At 59.7% G+C, this 16357-nt stretch overlaps 1 protein-coding gene across 1 annotated transcript; it reads right to left on the reverse strand.

Annotated features, from left to right (window-relative positions):
* Window positions 1–1588: 1588 nt before the first annotated feature.
* Window positions 1589–9105, reverse strand: LOC123932692 (cartilage oligomeric matrix protein). Its single transcript, XM_045991214.1, has 19 exons — window positions 9023–9105; window positions 8694–8779; window positions 8237–8288; window positions 7639–7808; window positions 6843–6980; window positions 6487–6561; window positions 6234–6392; window positions 6032–6136; window positions 5838–5945; window positions 5470–5629; window positions 4777–4895; window positions 4522–4574; window positions 4238–4419; window positions 3959–4137; window positions 3799–3847; window positions 3264–3460; window positions 2460–2632; window positions 1857–1996; window positions 1589–1771 (listed from the first exon to the last, which is right to left on the reverse strand). Exons 1-19 carry the CDS (start codon window positions 9099–9101, stop codon window positions 1725–1727), a joined length of 2271 nt encoding a protein of 756 aa, XP_045847170.1. The 5' UTR covers window positions 9102–9105; the 3' UTR covers window positions 1589–1724.
* Window positions 9106–16357: the final 7252 nt, after the last annotated feature.

A 16357-nucleotide genomic window follows, 5' to 3' on the forward strand; every position in this document is an offset into this window, starting at 1 on the left:
TGCCACTGCAGGTAAGGGAGCTCTGGCCATCAGAGCCAGTCCCACTTCGCTTGAAGAGCTGTGGGTGGGAGGGGGAGGGAGTACTGTGTGCTTCCCCCACTGCGGGAGGCCTGCCTATGGTGAGTGGGGGAGGCGAGTGGGGGGGGGGTCTGTTGCTGCCCCACCTACCGGGGGTTCCTGAATCATTCCCCCATCAGGCCCTGCCTGGCTGGAGCTGACTCTGTCCTTGGTTTCTTTTGATCTTTGGCCTCCAGGGTTCCTGGTAGGGTGGGGCCCAGGCACCTCTCATTACCCTTCCTGTGCTGGAGGCAACTGGCCACAGACCCGTTCTCTCCGAAGTGGCCACTCCCCAGGAGGGAGGTGGGGTGACCTGAACCCCTAGGCCTGGGCACTGGAGTACTCTCAGAGGTATTGGGGTGGGCCACGGGTAATGGGAAAAAGACCCTTGTGACCCAGGCCTCAGCTTCCCTCCTGTCACTGGCTCAGAGCCATGGGTCTTAGGGCCTCCGGCTCCTCCCTGGCAGGGTCGGGGATAGGAGCTAGACATGAGAGCGTTGCTGGCTCCAGACAGTTTCCTCTGCCTTCCGCCTCTTGGCCAGCCCTCCACACCCTGTCCCCAGTATGCCAGTGACAGGCGGTACCTGCAGGGGAGTGGTGTCGCCCTTGTTTAGCAGGGTTCTGGAGCTCGGGGGCGTCAATGCCCAGCCCATCCTAGCCCACCACTTCTGACCTCTTGCCTACTCGGGACAGGTGGACATAGCCGTGGCCTTTGCCACCAGGCCCTGAGAGGAGGGCTTTGGCAGCCAAGGTCCACCTGCCCCACTGTGCCCCACTTTAGGAGACTGCTCCCCAGGGGGCCGGGCGGGCCCACTGATATATGCAAACCGCCCTCCGAGCCCTGCTCCGCCTCTGTTCCTCTGTCCCCAGGCTGGCTCTCCCCCGCCCCCAGCATGTACACTCTGCTGTGGATGTCCCGTGGGCCGTGGGTTGGGTGCCCACGGCGGGTGGGGGCGGGCGGCTCAGGGCGCACTCGGCCGGCCCCTGCCCATCCCTTCTGGCGTGGACGCTTTTGTCTTTGTACCTTTGCATCCTTTGTAATGAAACATAATAAAAATCCAATGTTTTCGTCTCTGCCTCCTTCCCTTTTTTCCTGCTCTTCCCCCCCACACCAGGGACAGAACCTGGGCCCAGTCGGACAGGCCAGGTTGGGAGCCACACACAGGCACCCCCCCCACACACACACATGAATATGGACACACAGACATGAGGGCCTCATCCCCACCCCTGGCCAGCTAGTCAGGGCTAATGTCTGAAAGGGGAAGGACCCCCACCCCCACCCCATCATCCAGGGCAGGCACTCCATGGTGGAGATGGAAGCCCATGACTTCAAGTGGGTGGGATGCTGCAGCAGGCCTGGGGCCTCCCCCGTCAGGGTTGGACACTCCTAGTTGGGTCGTCGGGCCCTAACCAGTAAGGAAGGGAGCCAGCCACAGGCCTGGGTTTGGGGGTCCCTGTCCCAGCACTCCCTCCGAGGCCCCACCCCACCGTCTCCCCACAGCAGACACAGCAGCCAGCCACTCCACCGCCCACACTTTATTCCGTCCTCCCTGAGCCCCTCTAGGACAGCCACCCCTTGGAGCCGGGTGTCGAGTTCCCTGCTTGTCGCAGCGAGGGCAGCCACGATGGTGGCCATTTTCCAGCAGTGGGTCGCCACCTCCCCATCCCTAGGCCTGCAGCAGCCTCTGAGTCTCGTAGTCCTCTGGGATGGTGTCTGCAGAGAAAGGGCAAGCAAGTGAGAAGAGGTGAGCTTGAGCAGGGTGAGCGCCGCACCCTCCCTGGCAGGACGCGCCCCTCACCATTGCATCGGTAGCGCAGATTGGCCCAGATGATGTTCTCTTGGGAGAAGCAAAAGACCCCCAGGCGGCCACCCCGCATGGTCGTGTCCAGGACCACGTTGCTGTCGGCCACCAGCTCAGGGCCCTCGTAGAACCGCACCCTGTGAGGAGGACAGGACGGTGAGTCAGGGCCCTGGGCTAGGCCCTCCCCTCTGAGGTCTTGGCGTCTGCCTTGGAAGATGGGTCCCCTCCTATCTCGGAGTGGGGGGCCCTGTGCCTCCCGCGTGTCTGGGCCACACTTAGGGCAGGTGGGTCTGCTGAGCTGAGCCTCAGTTTCTCCATGTGAGCGGATGGATACAGCACCTGCTAAAGCAGAATGCCTGGACTTGATGGCCGTGCCAAGTGGGGACCGAGAACAGAGTGAGTGGGACCCCACCTTCTATCTGAGGACCTGCTGTGCCCTGGGTCTTACGAGGTGTGCCATGTTCCCGAGCCAGACACAGTGAATCTAATGGCGCGTATCATTCCCATTTTATGGATCAGGGGACTGAGGCCCCCTGAACCTCCAGGAGCCAGGACAGAGCAAGGGACTCCTGGTCCACCAGCAAGGGGTGGGGTCCCCACCTGATGTAGCCCACTTGGGGCCGGTGCTGCAGGAACCAGCGGTAGGATGTCTTGTCCTTCCAACCCACGTTGCGGGGGTCCTTCCACAGCAGCCGCACCTGGGACGCTGTGTCCCCAGTGTGCCAGAGTGCATTCCGCAGCTGCTCCCCAGGGCCTGTGGAGGACTTCACGGCCTGCGGAGCCCAGCGACGGGGGAACAGAGTCAGAGACCGCACCAGCTACTGGAGACCCCCAGAACCCTGCCTGCTGGGACAGGTGGGGAGCTGCAAGTCTTGGCAGTGGGGTGGGGGTGGGGGCATAGGGTTCCTGGATGGGAGACCAGCAAGAAAGCTTTCTTGAGGGTCACATGGAGATTCATAGGTGGGATATGGGGGGCAGGAATGTTCCAGGATCTCATGCGAGGATGTGGGAGTCTATGGACAGGTTTGGGGTCTGAGAGGATTCGGAAGGGTGTGCAAGAAGACTTAGTGACATACAGAAACTCTCGGGTGTCCGTGGGATAAACTGGGGGCTGGAGGATTTGGGGGATTTACTGCAGGGTTTGGTCTAGAGGTTCTGCAGGAGGATTTGGAATCTGAGGGAAAGTTTAGGCTCCATGAGTAGGTTTGGGGGCCTAAAGGCAGACGGGGGGACCTGAGGGAGTGTGTGAGTAGCCTGTGGGAATCCAGAGGAGGTCTGGGAGGACTCTGAGATCCATAGAATGATGCTGGGGGGCTGTAAAGGCTTTGGGAGTCCACCAAAGGACTTGGGGCCTCCTAAAGGAAGGACTACAGGGACCTAGAGATCAGGTAGGGCCACAGACACCTTAAGCTGAATGCCAGGTTCAGCCACTGCGCGGAAGGGATTGGCCTGCCAGTATGTCTGCTCCATCTGCTTCCACATAACCACATAAAAGCTGGAGCTGTCCTGGTAGCCAAAGATGAAGCCTGCGTAGTCGTCATCCGTGACCGTGTTCACGTGGAACGTGCCTTCGAAGTCCACGCCATTGAAGGCCGTGTAACCTGGGAAAAGAGAGGGGAGCGGTGGGGCATCGGGACGCTAGCCCTGCCCCCACCTAGCCCTACGTCTACCGGAGCCCTGCCCCCGCTCCCGACCCTGGATTCCCACTTGCCTCCTAGGTCCAGGTCCCCACTCCCCAAGACCAGCCATGACCACTCCTCTGAGCCTGCCCCAACCGCCAAGGACCGTGCTCCTTCAGAGCCCAGAGCTGTGCGGCCCCTGAGCCCGGTCCCAACCTGGATCCGCCTTTCCTGAGTTCAGCCCCGCCCCCGCCCCACCCTCCTCTGACCCCGCCCTCTACTCAGCTCGCCGCACAGCCTTGCCCTTCTCGGTGTCTCACCCACAGCCAGGCCAGGGTCGCTGTTCATCGTCTGCACGATCTCCATACCCTGAAGGGGTCAAAGGAAGAAGGGCCTCAGGCTGGCCGCGGGGGCCTTCGGTTCCCCCGTCCCCAGCTTAGGACCCGCTCCCATCGCCTTCTGCCAGTGCCAGGTCCCAACCTGGTTGAGCACCACCCAGTTGGGATCTATTTGCGCGTCACCCTCTGGGTCCAATACGACGGTCTGGAAGGCCCGGAAGTCGGTGAGGGTGACCTCGGCGTTCTCCGGACACACATCGATCTTGTCCACCACCTTGTCCGCGTCGAAGTCGCCCTGGCACGCGTCGCCCACTCCGTCCCCTGAGAGACCCGAGCGGTGGGGTCAGCGCCAGCCCCGACAAAGACCTAGCCACGCCCACACCTGCTGCAATCCCACCACAGGCCCCGCCCTCTGCCTTACGGTCTACGTCTTCCTGGTTTGGGTTGGGCACCAGGCGACAGTTGTCCCGACTGTCGGGGACTCCGTCGTTGTCGTCATCCTCATCACAGGCGTCACCCTGGCCATCATGGTCTGAGTCCTGCTGGGCACTATTTGGTACTGTAGGGCAGTTGTCCCGTGAGTCCTGGTGTCCATCCCCATCCCTAAAATTGGTGGGTGGGACACAAAGACAGTGAGATTTCCCAGAGTGCTGGGTTAGGGCCGCCCACCGTGGGTCCCACTCCCACCCCAGATGGTCTCCTTACTGGTCTTGGTCGCTGTCACAAGCGTCTCCCACAAAGTCGTGGTCTACATCCCTCTGGGGAGGAAGAATGCAGGAGTCCAAAATCAGGGCAGGAAAATTCAGAAGCCTCCCACCCACCCCCAGTTCCAGAGCCAAAGTCATCCTGACCCCACGGAACACCCCACCACCACCATGCTTAGACTAGGGTTCAGTCTCCTTAACTAGTGTGGAGCTCATCTCAGGGATCTGACCCTGCTGGGGTGTGGCCTGTGCTCACCTGGTCTGGGTTGCTTTTCTGGGGACAGTTGTCACAGGCATCCCCTATACCATCACCATCTCTGTCCTTCTGGTCTGAGTTGGGCACCCTTGGGCAGTTGTCCACCGTATTTCGAATCCCTGCGAGAAGCGGGGGGGGGGGGGGGGGGGGGGGGGGGGGAGACACAGCACAGGATCCCAAGATGGGGGCGGGGCCAGGCTGACCAGGAAGGCAGATGCAAACCACGCCTCTCCAGTAGATACAACGTTAAATCAAGTGCTCCTGCACAGGACCCACGTCTCAGAGACTAAATGATCGACAGCAGGTGAGGGGACAGGCTCTCACAGGGGAAGCTCAGGGGCACCTTCCGCTGGCACTGTGAATGCACCACCCTAAGTGTCGGCGCCGGGTGTAAAACTGGCATGTCCCTGGCCCTAAACCTCAAGCTCGTGTCTCTGTTCTTCTACTTATTCCTTGCAGCATCTGACAAAGGGCCCACTTCCCCCTCCTCCAAATGTTCCTGCCTTTCACCCTCTGCGTCGTGTCCCGGGTTGCATTTTCTCTGCCCACCAGAGCACAGTCCACCGCCCCCGGACCCCAGGACAAGCTCACAGGCTGCGGCTTCCAAAACTAGCCGAGCCCCGCCCTCAGGCAAGCCCTGCCCGCCTCCGGTGCCAGCTCATCCCTCTCCCCTCCCCCTGCTGCAGCGCTCACGGTCGCCGTCGATGTCGTCGTCGCAGGCGTCGCCTTTGCCGTCCTGATCTGTGTCCTTTTGGTCGTCGTTCTTCTGGGACCGGCAGTTGTCGCAAGCATCACCCCACTTGTCGCCGTCTGCATTGCGCTGGTCTGGGTTCCGCACCAGCTTACAGTTGTCCTGGGGGACAGGGCCGGTTAAGGAGGGGGGGATAGGCCTGGAGGGGCAAATGTCACTCCCCAGTCCAGCCCATCTCCGAGGACCCCCCTCCTCCGCAGAGACGCCCCATCCCTCCCGGACCCCCGTGGCCACATCTTCTGACGTCGCTTCCCTCACCCAAGACACAACACCCCCCACAGCCTTACGTAGGACCCGACGTTGGCCCCACCTGCTCGTTGAGGACCCCGTCCCCATCGGCATCCGGATCGCAGGCGTCTCCGATGCCGTCGCGATCCACGTCCTCTTGCCCAGAGTTGGGCACAGTCACACAGTTGTCCTAGGGGCGGGCACAGCCACATGAGGGGCGTGGTCGGGGAGCCCCGCCCACCACCGTTCCTTTCACGCCTTTCAGACCCCGCCCACCTTACGGCACTGGCGTTCTGAGCAGCGAAGCTTCTCATCTGGGAAGCCGTCCAAATCCGTGTCTCGGCCGCAGAGGAGCCCGTTGCCCGCCCAGCCAACGACGCACTGCGGGTAGGATAGTGAGTAGGTGCCCCGGCGTGACAGCCATCCCGCCTCACCCCTGCATACCCATGCCACGCCCCTCCCTGACCCCCCCACTCACCATGCACGATCGCGAGCCATCGCGTTCCAGAATGCAGTCGGCTTTCTCGTGGCACGGGCTGGGCGTGCCGTCGGGGCAGAAGCGTTCTGAGCGCCGCTTGCAGCCAGATGTCTGGTCGCCCACGAAGCCAGGCTGGCAAGGGCCGCACTGGAAGGAGCCCTGGGCCCGGACCGCGGGCAGTGAGCTTGGGCTGCCTGCCACTTCGCACCCACCCCCAGTGTCTCGATCCTATCCCACTCCTCCCGGGCCTTACCCGGGTGTTGACGCACACGGAGTTGGGGACACAGTTATGCTGCCCGGTCTCACACTCGTTAATGTCCGTGCAAACCTGGATGGCAGGGAGCGCAGAGGTCACCGCCCACACGCACAAAACCCTCAGATCTCCCATCTAGTTCATGTCTCCTCTGCATCCTACGTCTCCCCTCCATTCCTCCCCCAATCTCAACCATCCCGATGAGGACCCTTCCCTCATCCGTCCCCCAGGCCCTGGTCCCCCACCCCTTCCCGCTGAAGCGAGGCAGGAAAATGGCCGCAAGACTGCAGGACCAGTTTATTGAACAAAATGAATGCCCCATTCCTTCCTGGAGCCCACCCCTCCACGGCCCTCACCTGCTTGTTGGCCTTGGCGAAGGCCAGCCCCACGCCCTCGTGAGCCGGGCCGCTGTACCCCGGCGGGCAAGCCTCGCAGCGGAAGCCCGGGCTGGTGTTGATGCAGCGGACGCGGGGGAAGCAGGGATGGGCGTTGCACTGGGGGAGGAAGAGCCACGGAGGGTCAGAGGTTGCACGAGGTGGGCCCCCTCGAGAGCGGAGCCTCAGGATCTTTTGGGCTTAATCTTAGAAAATTCAGGGACCATCAACCAGCACTTGGGGACGGCGGTGCCCTGTGGGGCAGAGGCCATCGTCCCAGGGGTCTTGATGGGGCCAGGGGAGCGACCTGACGGGCTATTCCCGGGAGCCGATGAGCTGGATGTTCAAGGGCGGGGGAAGGAATTGCGAGGGCGGGCGTCCCCAGCAGAGGGGGGAAGTGGTCGTCGGGGCGTGCGTGTCTGGCGGTGGAAGCGTCGTCCTGGCGGGGGCCTCGCGGTGGTGCTAGGGCCGTTGGGGCTTGTGAGCCTCGGAGGTGAGGGGAGTCGTTGGGGCGGACCACTCTCGGGGGTAGGAGAGTGCTCGGGGCGAGCGTCACTGGCCACAGAGGGGTTTGGCGGGACCGGCGTCACTGATGGTGAGGGAACTGGTCGGTGTGAGGGCCCCCTGCCGGCAAGGTCTTCTGGACGTGCGCTCCCAGAGGTGAAGGGGTCCTCTGGGTGAGAACCCTCAGCTGGGGAGGAGATTGCTAGGGAGGTGGGTAGTTACGGGGGCAGGCGTTAGGGGGATCGTCCGGGCGGTGGTGGTGGGGCGAGCGCACCTCGTTGACGTCCACGCAGTGCGAGCCATTGCCAGTGAATCCCGCGGGACAAGGTCCACAGCGCGCGCCGCTTGCGGTCTGAGTGCAGACCACGCCGGGGTAGCAGAAGCCGGGCGCGCACTGGGATAGGGGCCGCAAGCTCAGGCCGGGTGTGCGCGCGGGCTGCATCCCTACGGGGAGTGATTTGGGGCAGGTTATGGCCACGCCCCGGGGCGGAGTCTATGGGACCACGCCCCATCCTGGGGGCGTGGCGAGATCAGGCCCTCTGCGACCCCGCCCCGGACCGCGCTCCCTGCCCGCCAGGTTTTCTCAGTCACTGTATCTCCGCGCCCGTCCGTTTTCGGCTTCTCGCTCAGCGTCTCTGCATCTCCCTGCACCTCTCGAACGGCCTCTACTTCTTTTCGTGTGTCCCTTTCCATAATCTCTGTCTCCCCTCCTTGTTCGCCTCTCTCCATCTCTCGTCGAGTCTCTCCATCTCTGTCTCTGTCTCTTCCTGTCTCTTTTCCTCCCGGTCTTTCCTTCGCTGCCTCTCCCTTTGTCTCCCCATCTCTTCTCCATCTCCCGCCTGCCACGTCTCTGCCGCCCCAGCGGCGCTCACCGCACGCATCACACTCCATCACTGTGTTTTTCAGAAACGTGATCTCCTTGACCTGCGGTGCAGGGGGATGGAGTGTATCAGCGGGGCCCCATCCTTCTCTTCCTCCCTTGGGTCTCCCCTCCCCCTCCCCCAGACTCCCTTTCCACAAGCCCACTCACTCCCCTCGGATCTCCCTCTCCCTTGCACCCCTCCCCCAGCCCCGTACTCCCTATCCTCCCCGCTCCTCCCCTCTTTCCCAGGGACTTCCTTTAACCCCTCACGAACCCCCTGTCTTCTCCCGGGGAAACTTCTACCCCTAGGACTCCCCTTTCCCCCTTTCTACAACTTCCTCCCGGGATCTTGGTACCCAGAACCCTCTCCCTCTCCACCGGGACCTGCTTCTCCTATCCTCCTCCCCACCCTCCTCTTTCATGCCTCTCTCCCCTCCTCCGCGCTGCGCCCCCACCCTGGCCCGCACCTGCTGCCGTAACAGCTCCCGCACGTCCTGCAACGCCGCGTTGGTCTCCTGAAGTTCCCGAAGCATCTGCGGGCCCAGATCTCCACCTGCGCCGACAGGAGGCGCTGATGGGGCGTGGGGGTTTGGGACCCCCACCATCAATCCTCACCGCAACGCGGCAGTGACCCTGGATGCCCTCATTCCTTGAAGTTCGCCCTGCTGCCTGCCTTTTCCGTCTTGCACGTCCCGGTGAACAGTCCCCGAGCCCCTAGGAGCAGCGACCCCAGGCCTCTTGGGTCCTCCGGTATGGTTGGGGGTCGAGGCCACGCGTGGGGGAGGGAGCGGCTTACCTAGTGGTATCTGGCTCTGACCGGACGCGCCGAGGGCGGCCAGGGAGAGAAGGAGAACGCAGGCGGCGGCAGGAACCATGGCGGCGGCGGGGAGCTGGACTGCAGCTCGCTCTCTGCTGCCCACGAGGCCTGCGGGGCCTATTTATCCCGGCGGCGCAGCCGGCTCCCGGGACGGCCCACCCGCGGCCCTGCCCAGCGTCCAGCCGCAAGGTAAACAGATGGCGCTGGTCTCAGCGTTCAAGGCCCCGCCCGGTGATACTGAACCTGGACACGGCAGGTAAACTGAGTCACGGGGGAACCTGAGTGTAGAGATCCGTGGCGTGTGTCGTCAGGTGGGACCACCCTCCAGCCCTCTTTCACTTATTTATTGAGTGCCTGCTGTATGCCAAGATTGGATCATAGCTGAGCACTAGGTGATTCCTATAACTGCTCCCCTCAGCTCACGCTCCGGAAACGAGTCAAGAGAGGGTAAAGATTAGGACCTCCGCCCCTGACTCTGCTTTAAGTCAAGCTGACTGGCCCTCCACTCCTTCCTCACTTGCTTCAAAATGCGGCCAATGAGGTCTCTCTGTGCTTCAGTTTCCTCCCCTGTACGATGGACGTAATAAGTTTCATTGTTGATGATTATCATTATTTCAGGAAAATGGGGGGTCAAGTGAGAGTGGGGACTCTTGGGTTCCCTGCCAAGGTCTAGAGAGTTACAAGTGGGTCCCCGATCTGCTTTATGGTCTTCTCTGTCCGTGGTTCTCTGGCTGGTGAGTGCTGGGGGACAGTCTGGCGGTGAGCCCACTCAGTTTCCCAATCTGTGTAATGGACTGTGTGCAGGTCCATCCATAGGGGAGTGCACAAATTCAAGGGCTTCAGCTGGAGGAGGTCTGTGGGGGGTGGCCAGGGCTTCTGTTTGTGGAGACTTCGCCATACCTTCCGAGCTCCGCTCCAGCTGCTGTGGGAACAGCCTGTAATAAAAATAAGAATTACTGCTAATCAGGAAAATCGTCCCTCCCAGCTCCTGAGCTACAAAACACTTTGACTTTCTGGGATTAACCTTTTCTACCCCACCCTCCAACTGCTCGAAGCCTCTATTGTATAGATCAGGAAATGGAGGCCGGGAAGGGGAAGCAGCTAGCCTAAGGCCCCTGCAAGGGGCAAGGATGAAGTCCGAGTAGGGTCATAGCCAGATTTGTTCTCCTGGAAGCCTTCAGAGAAGTCACTGAGGGCTTCCCGGAGGTGGAAAGGAAACCTGAAGGAAAGGAAGGACTCAGATCAACAGAGGGAAGGTGAGGACAGCTCCAGCAGAGGAAGCTCCTATGGCTTAGAGGTGGAGAAATTTCAGACACGTTCATTTCTTCCACAAACACACACTGAGCACCTACTATGTGTCATGTCCTAGGCTGGACTCTTGACACAGGATGAACAAGACAGATAGGGCCCCTCCCTCTAGGGGAGCCCAGGTTGGTGGGGAGGCAGCTGCATTATCCCCCAAAGAGGGTGAAGCTGCGATGGGGATACACAGGCAGCAGTGGGAGCTCCAATGAGGTGCCTGACCTAGTCTGGGACAGGGTAGGGTGGGGGGGATCTGGGTAGGCTTTTCAGAGGAAGAAGGAACATGAAACCAGGAGCAGGAAGGTGAGGAGGACATGGCCAGGCCAAACAAAAACAAAAACAAACAAACAAACAAAATGGTGGTAGGCATTCAGGTAGAGGAACAGAATATGCAAAGGCCCTGTGACAGAAACAAGCATGGTCCCTTAGAAGGATCTTAGGGGGCACCCGGGTGGCTCAGTGGGTTAAAGCCTCTGCCTTTGGCTCAGGTCATGATCTCAGGGTCCTGGGATCAAGGCCCTCATCAGGCTCTCAGCTCAGCAAGGAGCCTGCTTCCTCCTCTCTCTCTCTCTGCCTGACTCTCTGCCTACTTGTGATCTCTGTCTGTCAAATAAATAAATAAAATCTTAAAAAAAAAAAAAAAGAAGGATCTTAGGGTGGGAAGATGTTGGGGCTCAGGAGATGCAGTACCAGTGGTGTGGAGCTGGGACTGTCTTCTAGAGCAATAGGGAGCTACAGAGGGTAAGTAGGAGGGGATGGGTCTGGCGAGGAGATTGGATGGGAGCAGTCAGCCCCAACCTGGGCATTTCTAGTGAAGCCTGGGCCCTGACAGTGCCCACCTTGCCTGCTGCCTGTGGCTGGGCCATGAGCTCACCTCCTGTTTTCCTTGGCGTCCAGCACACCTGGGGGCCGCTCCCGGCTAGCACTGGAATTCTTGGGAAAACCACAAACTCCAGCAGGGCCTGTGGGCTTGTGTGTGCCTCATGCAGCTGAAACAAGGGTGCATGGAAGCCAGCCTCTGCCACAGGCTGGACACGAGGCTGAGACTTGGATGCACGTGGACTTGTTCAAAGCCAGGCCATGGGGAGATGCAGGGAAGGGCATTCCAAGCAGGGGGAATGACAAAGACAGAAGTCCTGAGGATGTCCCAGTTTGCAGATCAGACAACAGAGGCCCAGACGAGAAGTCTGATTTCAGGATCCTGCCTCCTAGATCTCACTGACCGTGAAATCCTCCTTCCAGCCAGTGACTTCTCTCAAGCACACCACACTGCTCTCACATTACAGAATAACTTACTCTAGGTCTCCTCCCCGGTCTTTGCAGATACTGTTCCCCATCACCCCAAACACCTTCTTCCATCCTTCAAGTCCAGGATCCGATGCCGCTTCTTCCATGAAGCCCTCCATGCTCTTCCTGGGCCAGGCTTAGGGTCTGGTGCCTGTATCTAGTGCCTGTATGACAGCCTTCTGGGACCCCTGGCAGAATATTCCTGGCAGAGAAGGTTGGGATGGCCTGACTCAGGGAACTGGGATTGTTTGTTTGGTTCTGTCTCTCACAGCCTGGGGATCCCTCGGTGCAGAGAGAGGACGCTGGTGAACTGTGAGGTTACCTACTAGGATTAGCAGATCACTTCTTATTCCTTATCATTGCTGGGACATCATTATTATTACTAATAGTAATACCTGTCCCCACTGTACTTTACGACAGACTTGGGGCCACATGGTCTAGGTTCAAATGTTGGCGGGGCATAGTCTTGCTGTATGACTTCGGGCAAGTTGCGTGACCTCTCTGTGCCTCAGTTGCCTCACTTGTAAAATGAGGGTCGAGAGACCATGGTGGAGAGAATTGAAGGAGCTAACCTGTACTGGATGTCTGGCTCCTGCGTTAGCCTTGTTTTGCCATATGGAACGTAGATACTATGTCACTGATACCTCCGATTGACTTTATTCACATTTTCCTTAGAGAGGAGACGAGACAGCTCGAGGTCACACAGCAGGAATTAGAACTGGGGAAGGCGGGACCCCTAAGGCCTTCACACTCCCCCTCATTGCCCTTGGCCCCAGAATCCAGACAGAAGAAATGCTGGCCCAAGCCCCTCATTAGCTGTGAAGATTCTGCTGCCCAGGACTGCCTGGCCTGAGCCTTTGGCTGGGCGCCCCAGCCAGCTCCCCTTCCCATCACGCCAGACCCAGTGGTTCTGGGACCCCGGCCAGGCTGGGGCAGAGGGGCTGGTGCCTGTGTGATGATGGGGCCCCGGGGCCCTTCCTGGCAGGGGTTCGCCGGGCCAGGAGACATGTGGGCGCCCCCAGCTTAGCCAGCCGCCTCTCCTCGTGAATCCAGAGGGAAAGTATGTCGGGAAGGCAGCTGCCCTGCCCTGGGCGGGCCCGGCCACAGGCCCTGGGTCTGGGGAATTCATCAGGGCTGTGAGGGAGGCCATTTGGCCATGGCTGCATCCGTAGCTGAGATTCCCGACCCAGCCTGCCTCGCACAGCCCCACCGGACCCATCTCTCCAGAAGGACCAAGTAGCTGGGGCTATGGGAGTGGGTGCCAGGGTGCTACCCAGACACTGGAACACCCACCGTGACTTACACTGTGAACTTCAGGAAGCCCCGCCCACACTCCCACTTTCCATCTGCCCCAACCCTGTCCCAGTCCGGTCCTAGGAAGGTGCTGAAGAAGAAAGGAGATAACAATAAATATAGTGGCTACAATTTTATTGGGCAAGTGCCAAGTGTTCAAAACCTTGCTGTACCGCATGTGTGGCTTTCCCCTTTCTGCTCCCCCAACCCCAGCCCCAGGAGGCAGGAACCACTCATCATGGGGGTGGGAGCAGGGCACAAGGATGAAGGTCTTGTTTTCCAACATGGGGGCCCGGGGTCACGTAGCCCAGCTCTGCTGTGGGGCCTGAGGCAGGTTGCTTAACTTCTCTGTGCCTTGGTTTCTTCTTTTTTCTTTTTTGCGGGGGAGGAGCAGAGGCACCTTCAAAACTTTATTATCATGGAAATTTCAAATTCCCAACATTTGTGAGTTGTACTGAAGAGTCGCTGCCAGGGAGAAAGTACTGGAATTGACCCAGACCAACGTGACATTCAGCAGGAACTGATTTGGGAGAAAGAAGTTAGAATTTTCCAGAGATAACTGTGGCAGGGCGAATGAGCACCCCGGTCCTCTCTCCTTGCCTCTCACACTGAAGGAGAGTTTTGTGGGGTAATAGGAAAACCAGCCTGTGTCTGTGTTATAGGGAGACAGACAGTCTGTGGGGCTAACTGCACAAGTTTTGTTCTCTCTCTCGCTGTGTTAAACACGGCGAAGCACAGAAATGGCTAAAGTTTTGGGCACGTTAACAGGAGCAGTAAAAACTGAGATGAAATGGGGACAAGAGCCCCCACATTGTAGGGGTGTCAGGAGAACAGAATAAGTTAGTCCATGAGACGTGCACTGAGCACTTTTCCGTGGGGGCACTCGTGAACGTCCCCACTTTACAGATGGGAAAACCGAGTCTCAGAGAGGCAGGTTCAGCCTGTTGCCTCGGTTTGGGCACTGGAGGCTCAGAGAAGGAAGTCACCCACTCCCCTCCCCACGAAGGCCATAGGGAGAGTGTCTCCCACCCAGACTTCTGCAGCTGTCCGGAGGATGGGTGGGTGGGCGGCAGAGAGCACAGGAACCAGGGCCCCAACCCTGACTCCTCATCCTCCCTCCTCCTGCCCCCTCCCGCCCCCTCCCGCCCCCCACCCCAACTCATTAACAGGAGGCCCTTGTTCAGGCCAAGGAAGGATGGCGCGGGAGGCCGAGGGCGGGGTGTGTTTACCCACCGGCGGCCTGGCAGGCAGAGGCCCAGACCAGGGCATGGGCCAGTTAGGGGAGGGAGGGGACTGGGCAGGGAGGAGCCCCAGCCCCAGTGTAGGAGGACTGGCAGACAATGGGTGCCAAAGAAACAATTATCGATCAGTGGGATGAAATCAAACCGTTTCATCCACCATACAGACCCCTTGCCTTGTGGCCCACAGGAAGGAGGTGGTCTTGGCTTCTCAGCCCCGAGGCGGGTGGTCTCAAAGGTGGGCAGGTGCACGCGGTGGCATGGAGTGCTTGCCACTCGGAAGAAGGAGCCAGCTGATCTGCAGGAAACGAAGCCCAAGGGTCAGGGAGGCCACTCTGGGGAGATGTTGGTGCCAAGACCAGGGCAGGTGAATGGGTTCTGGCTGATGAGCAGCCCAGGCAGAGGGCATGACAAAGGAAAGAGCCCAGAAGTGGGAGGTGTCTGATACATTGGGGGTTCACTGAGAAAGCAGGTGTGGCTGGAGCAGAGAGGTGAGGGAGCCCTGGAGCAGGGAGAAGGGCCGGAACCCAGAGCGGGGTGCGGTGATGGGAGCCCAGTGTGGGGACAGAGCCATGAGCCGTGTTTGGGCTCCACAGGTGAGTAGATGGATGGCTGGATGGATGGCTGGGTGGACAGATGGGAAGGATGATGAGTGGATGGGTGACTGGATGGGTAGATGGATGATGGATGTTTGTATTGCTGGATGGTTTGGAACGGTTTGGGGATGAGTGGCTAGATGGATAGGTCATGGATGGATGGATGGATGGATGGATGGATGGATGGATGGATGGATAAATGATGGCTAGGCAGACAGATGGGATGGCTGGGTGGGTGGGTGGATGGACAGTCGGGTGGTTGGACAGATGAAAGGATGAGTGAGTGGATAGGCAGGTGGCTGGCTGGTTGGACCCGCTGGGAGCCTCTCTGGCGAGGTGGGAACCCCATTCAGAGATCACTCTATGGAGTCAATGAGAGAATGAAATTGAAGCACACAGTGATTGTTTTTTGCCCATTCTCTGTCCCCTTTGCCCTGGCTGAGACAAAGGGCGGTGAACAGTTAGGCCCTCACTGCAGCCTCATTGGCTTCCTCCCTGGGCCTCTTAACTTTCAGCTCCTCCCCATCTCAGGACCTTTGCACAGGCTGCCCTCTGCCTGGAGCACTCTTCCTCCTGCTCTTTACCCGGCTGGCCCCGACTTACCCTAACTTAAACTTTACTCCCTCAGGCCAGACCAGGCTTTCTGGCCCGTGTGTCCATATTCTTTCACCACAGAGCGAGACTGAGGTGTTTAATGAAACCCTTCAGGAATGGCCAAACCACAGCAGCTGTCAGGGGAGTCTGAGAGGGAGCTGTGGGATGAGGACAAGTCCACGGGGCCCTCTGGAAAAGGGGTGTTGTCACTGTTGCTGTTGGTCCACGTGTTGCTGGGGGGGGGGTCCCTCAACACCCAGCCCATGAGGCTTCCTGACTCTATTTCCCACTGGTGTGAATGACTTACTCTTTTCTAGAGTCATGAAGTTCCACGGAATCCAAGAGTCACGAGACCACAGAACAGAGAGACACAGAACTTAGGAATGACAAAGTCATAGTGTCATGGGTCAGTGGGGCCAGAGGACCACAGGATGCTAAAGCCACAGGACTGTGGGATCCTAGAGCCAAGAGACCATGGTCTTACAGAGCCGTGGACCTGGGGTGATGCGGCTGTCAGGCAGTAGGGGCCCAGAGCTGTAGGATGGTGGAAGCCACAGGGCCCCAGGGAGGCTGGAGACAAGGCTGGGGGGCATCCCACATCTGAGGTGCCACAGGAGGGAGTCTCCGAGTTGAGTCCAGCAGAACTGCCCTCTTGGTCATACCCTCGCCTGCCAGCTGCCCAGGGAGGCTCCCGGAGGATGCGGGAGCTACAAGACGGTTACCACCCCCACCTCTGGAGCAGCCACAGGAGAGAAAGACCACGCCATGTGCCGACTCCTGTAGCCCGCCAGCCGCCAAACACTCAGTGAGTCCCTGTGCCAGGGCCAAGTGAGGCTCTCCAGGTGCCTGGAAACGGTGCCAGCCTCCGGCCGGGCGCGCCAGAACGCTGAGTGCTCAGCAGCAAGTGGAAAGAGAATCAACGAGTTACTTCTACATCCATATCCTTTCAGAAGCCAATAGCAACATGGCACGGAGGGGAGGATGTATCCTGGCTTCATTCCCTT

The sequence above is a fragment of the Meles meles genome, chromosome 20 (genome assembly GCF_922984935.1).
Source record: "Meles meles chromosome 20, mMelMel3.1 paternal haplotype, whole genome shotgun sequence".
NCBI lineage: Eukaryota > Metazoa > Chordata > Mammalia > Carnivora > Mustelidae > Meles > Meles meles.

What these genes read in the sequence shown, in the direction of transcription:
- LOC123932692 (XM_045991214.1), bottom strand. Translation starts at nt 9,101, where the DNA reads ATGGTTCCTGCCGCCGCCTGCGTTCTCCTTCTCTCCCTGGCCGCCCTC. An exon ending in TCGCCAAGGCCAACAAGCAG is followed by an intron (nt 6,562 to 6,842) that starts GTGAGGGCCGTG and finishes CCTGCCATCCAG; the next exon opens with GTTTGCACGGACATTAACGA. An exon ending in CGACGACATCGACGGCGACC is followed by an intron (nt 4,896 to 5,469) that starts GTGAGCGCTGCA and finishes CGCTTCTCGCAG; the next exon opens with GGATTCGAAATACGGTGGAC.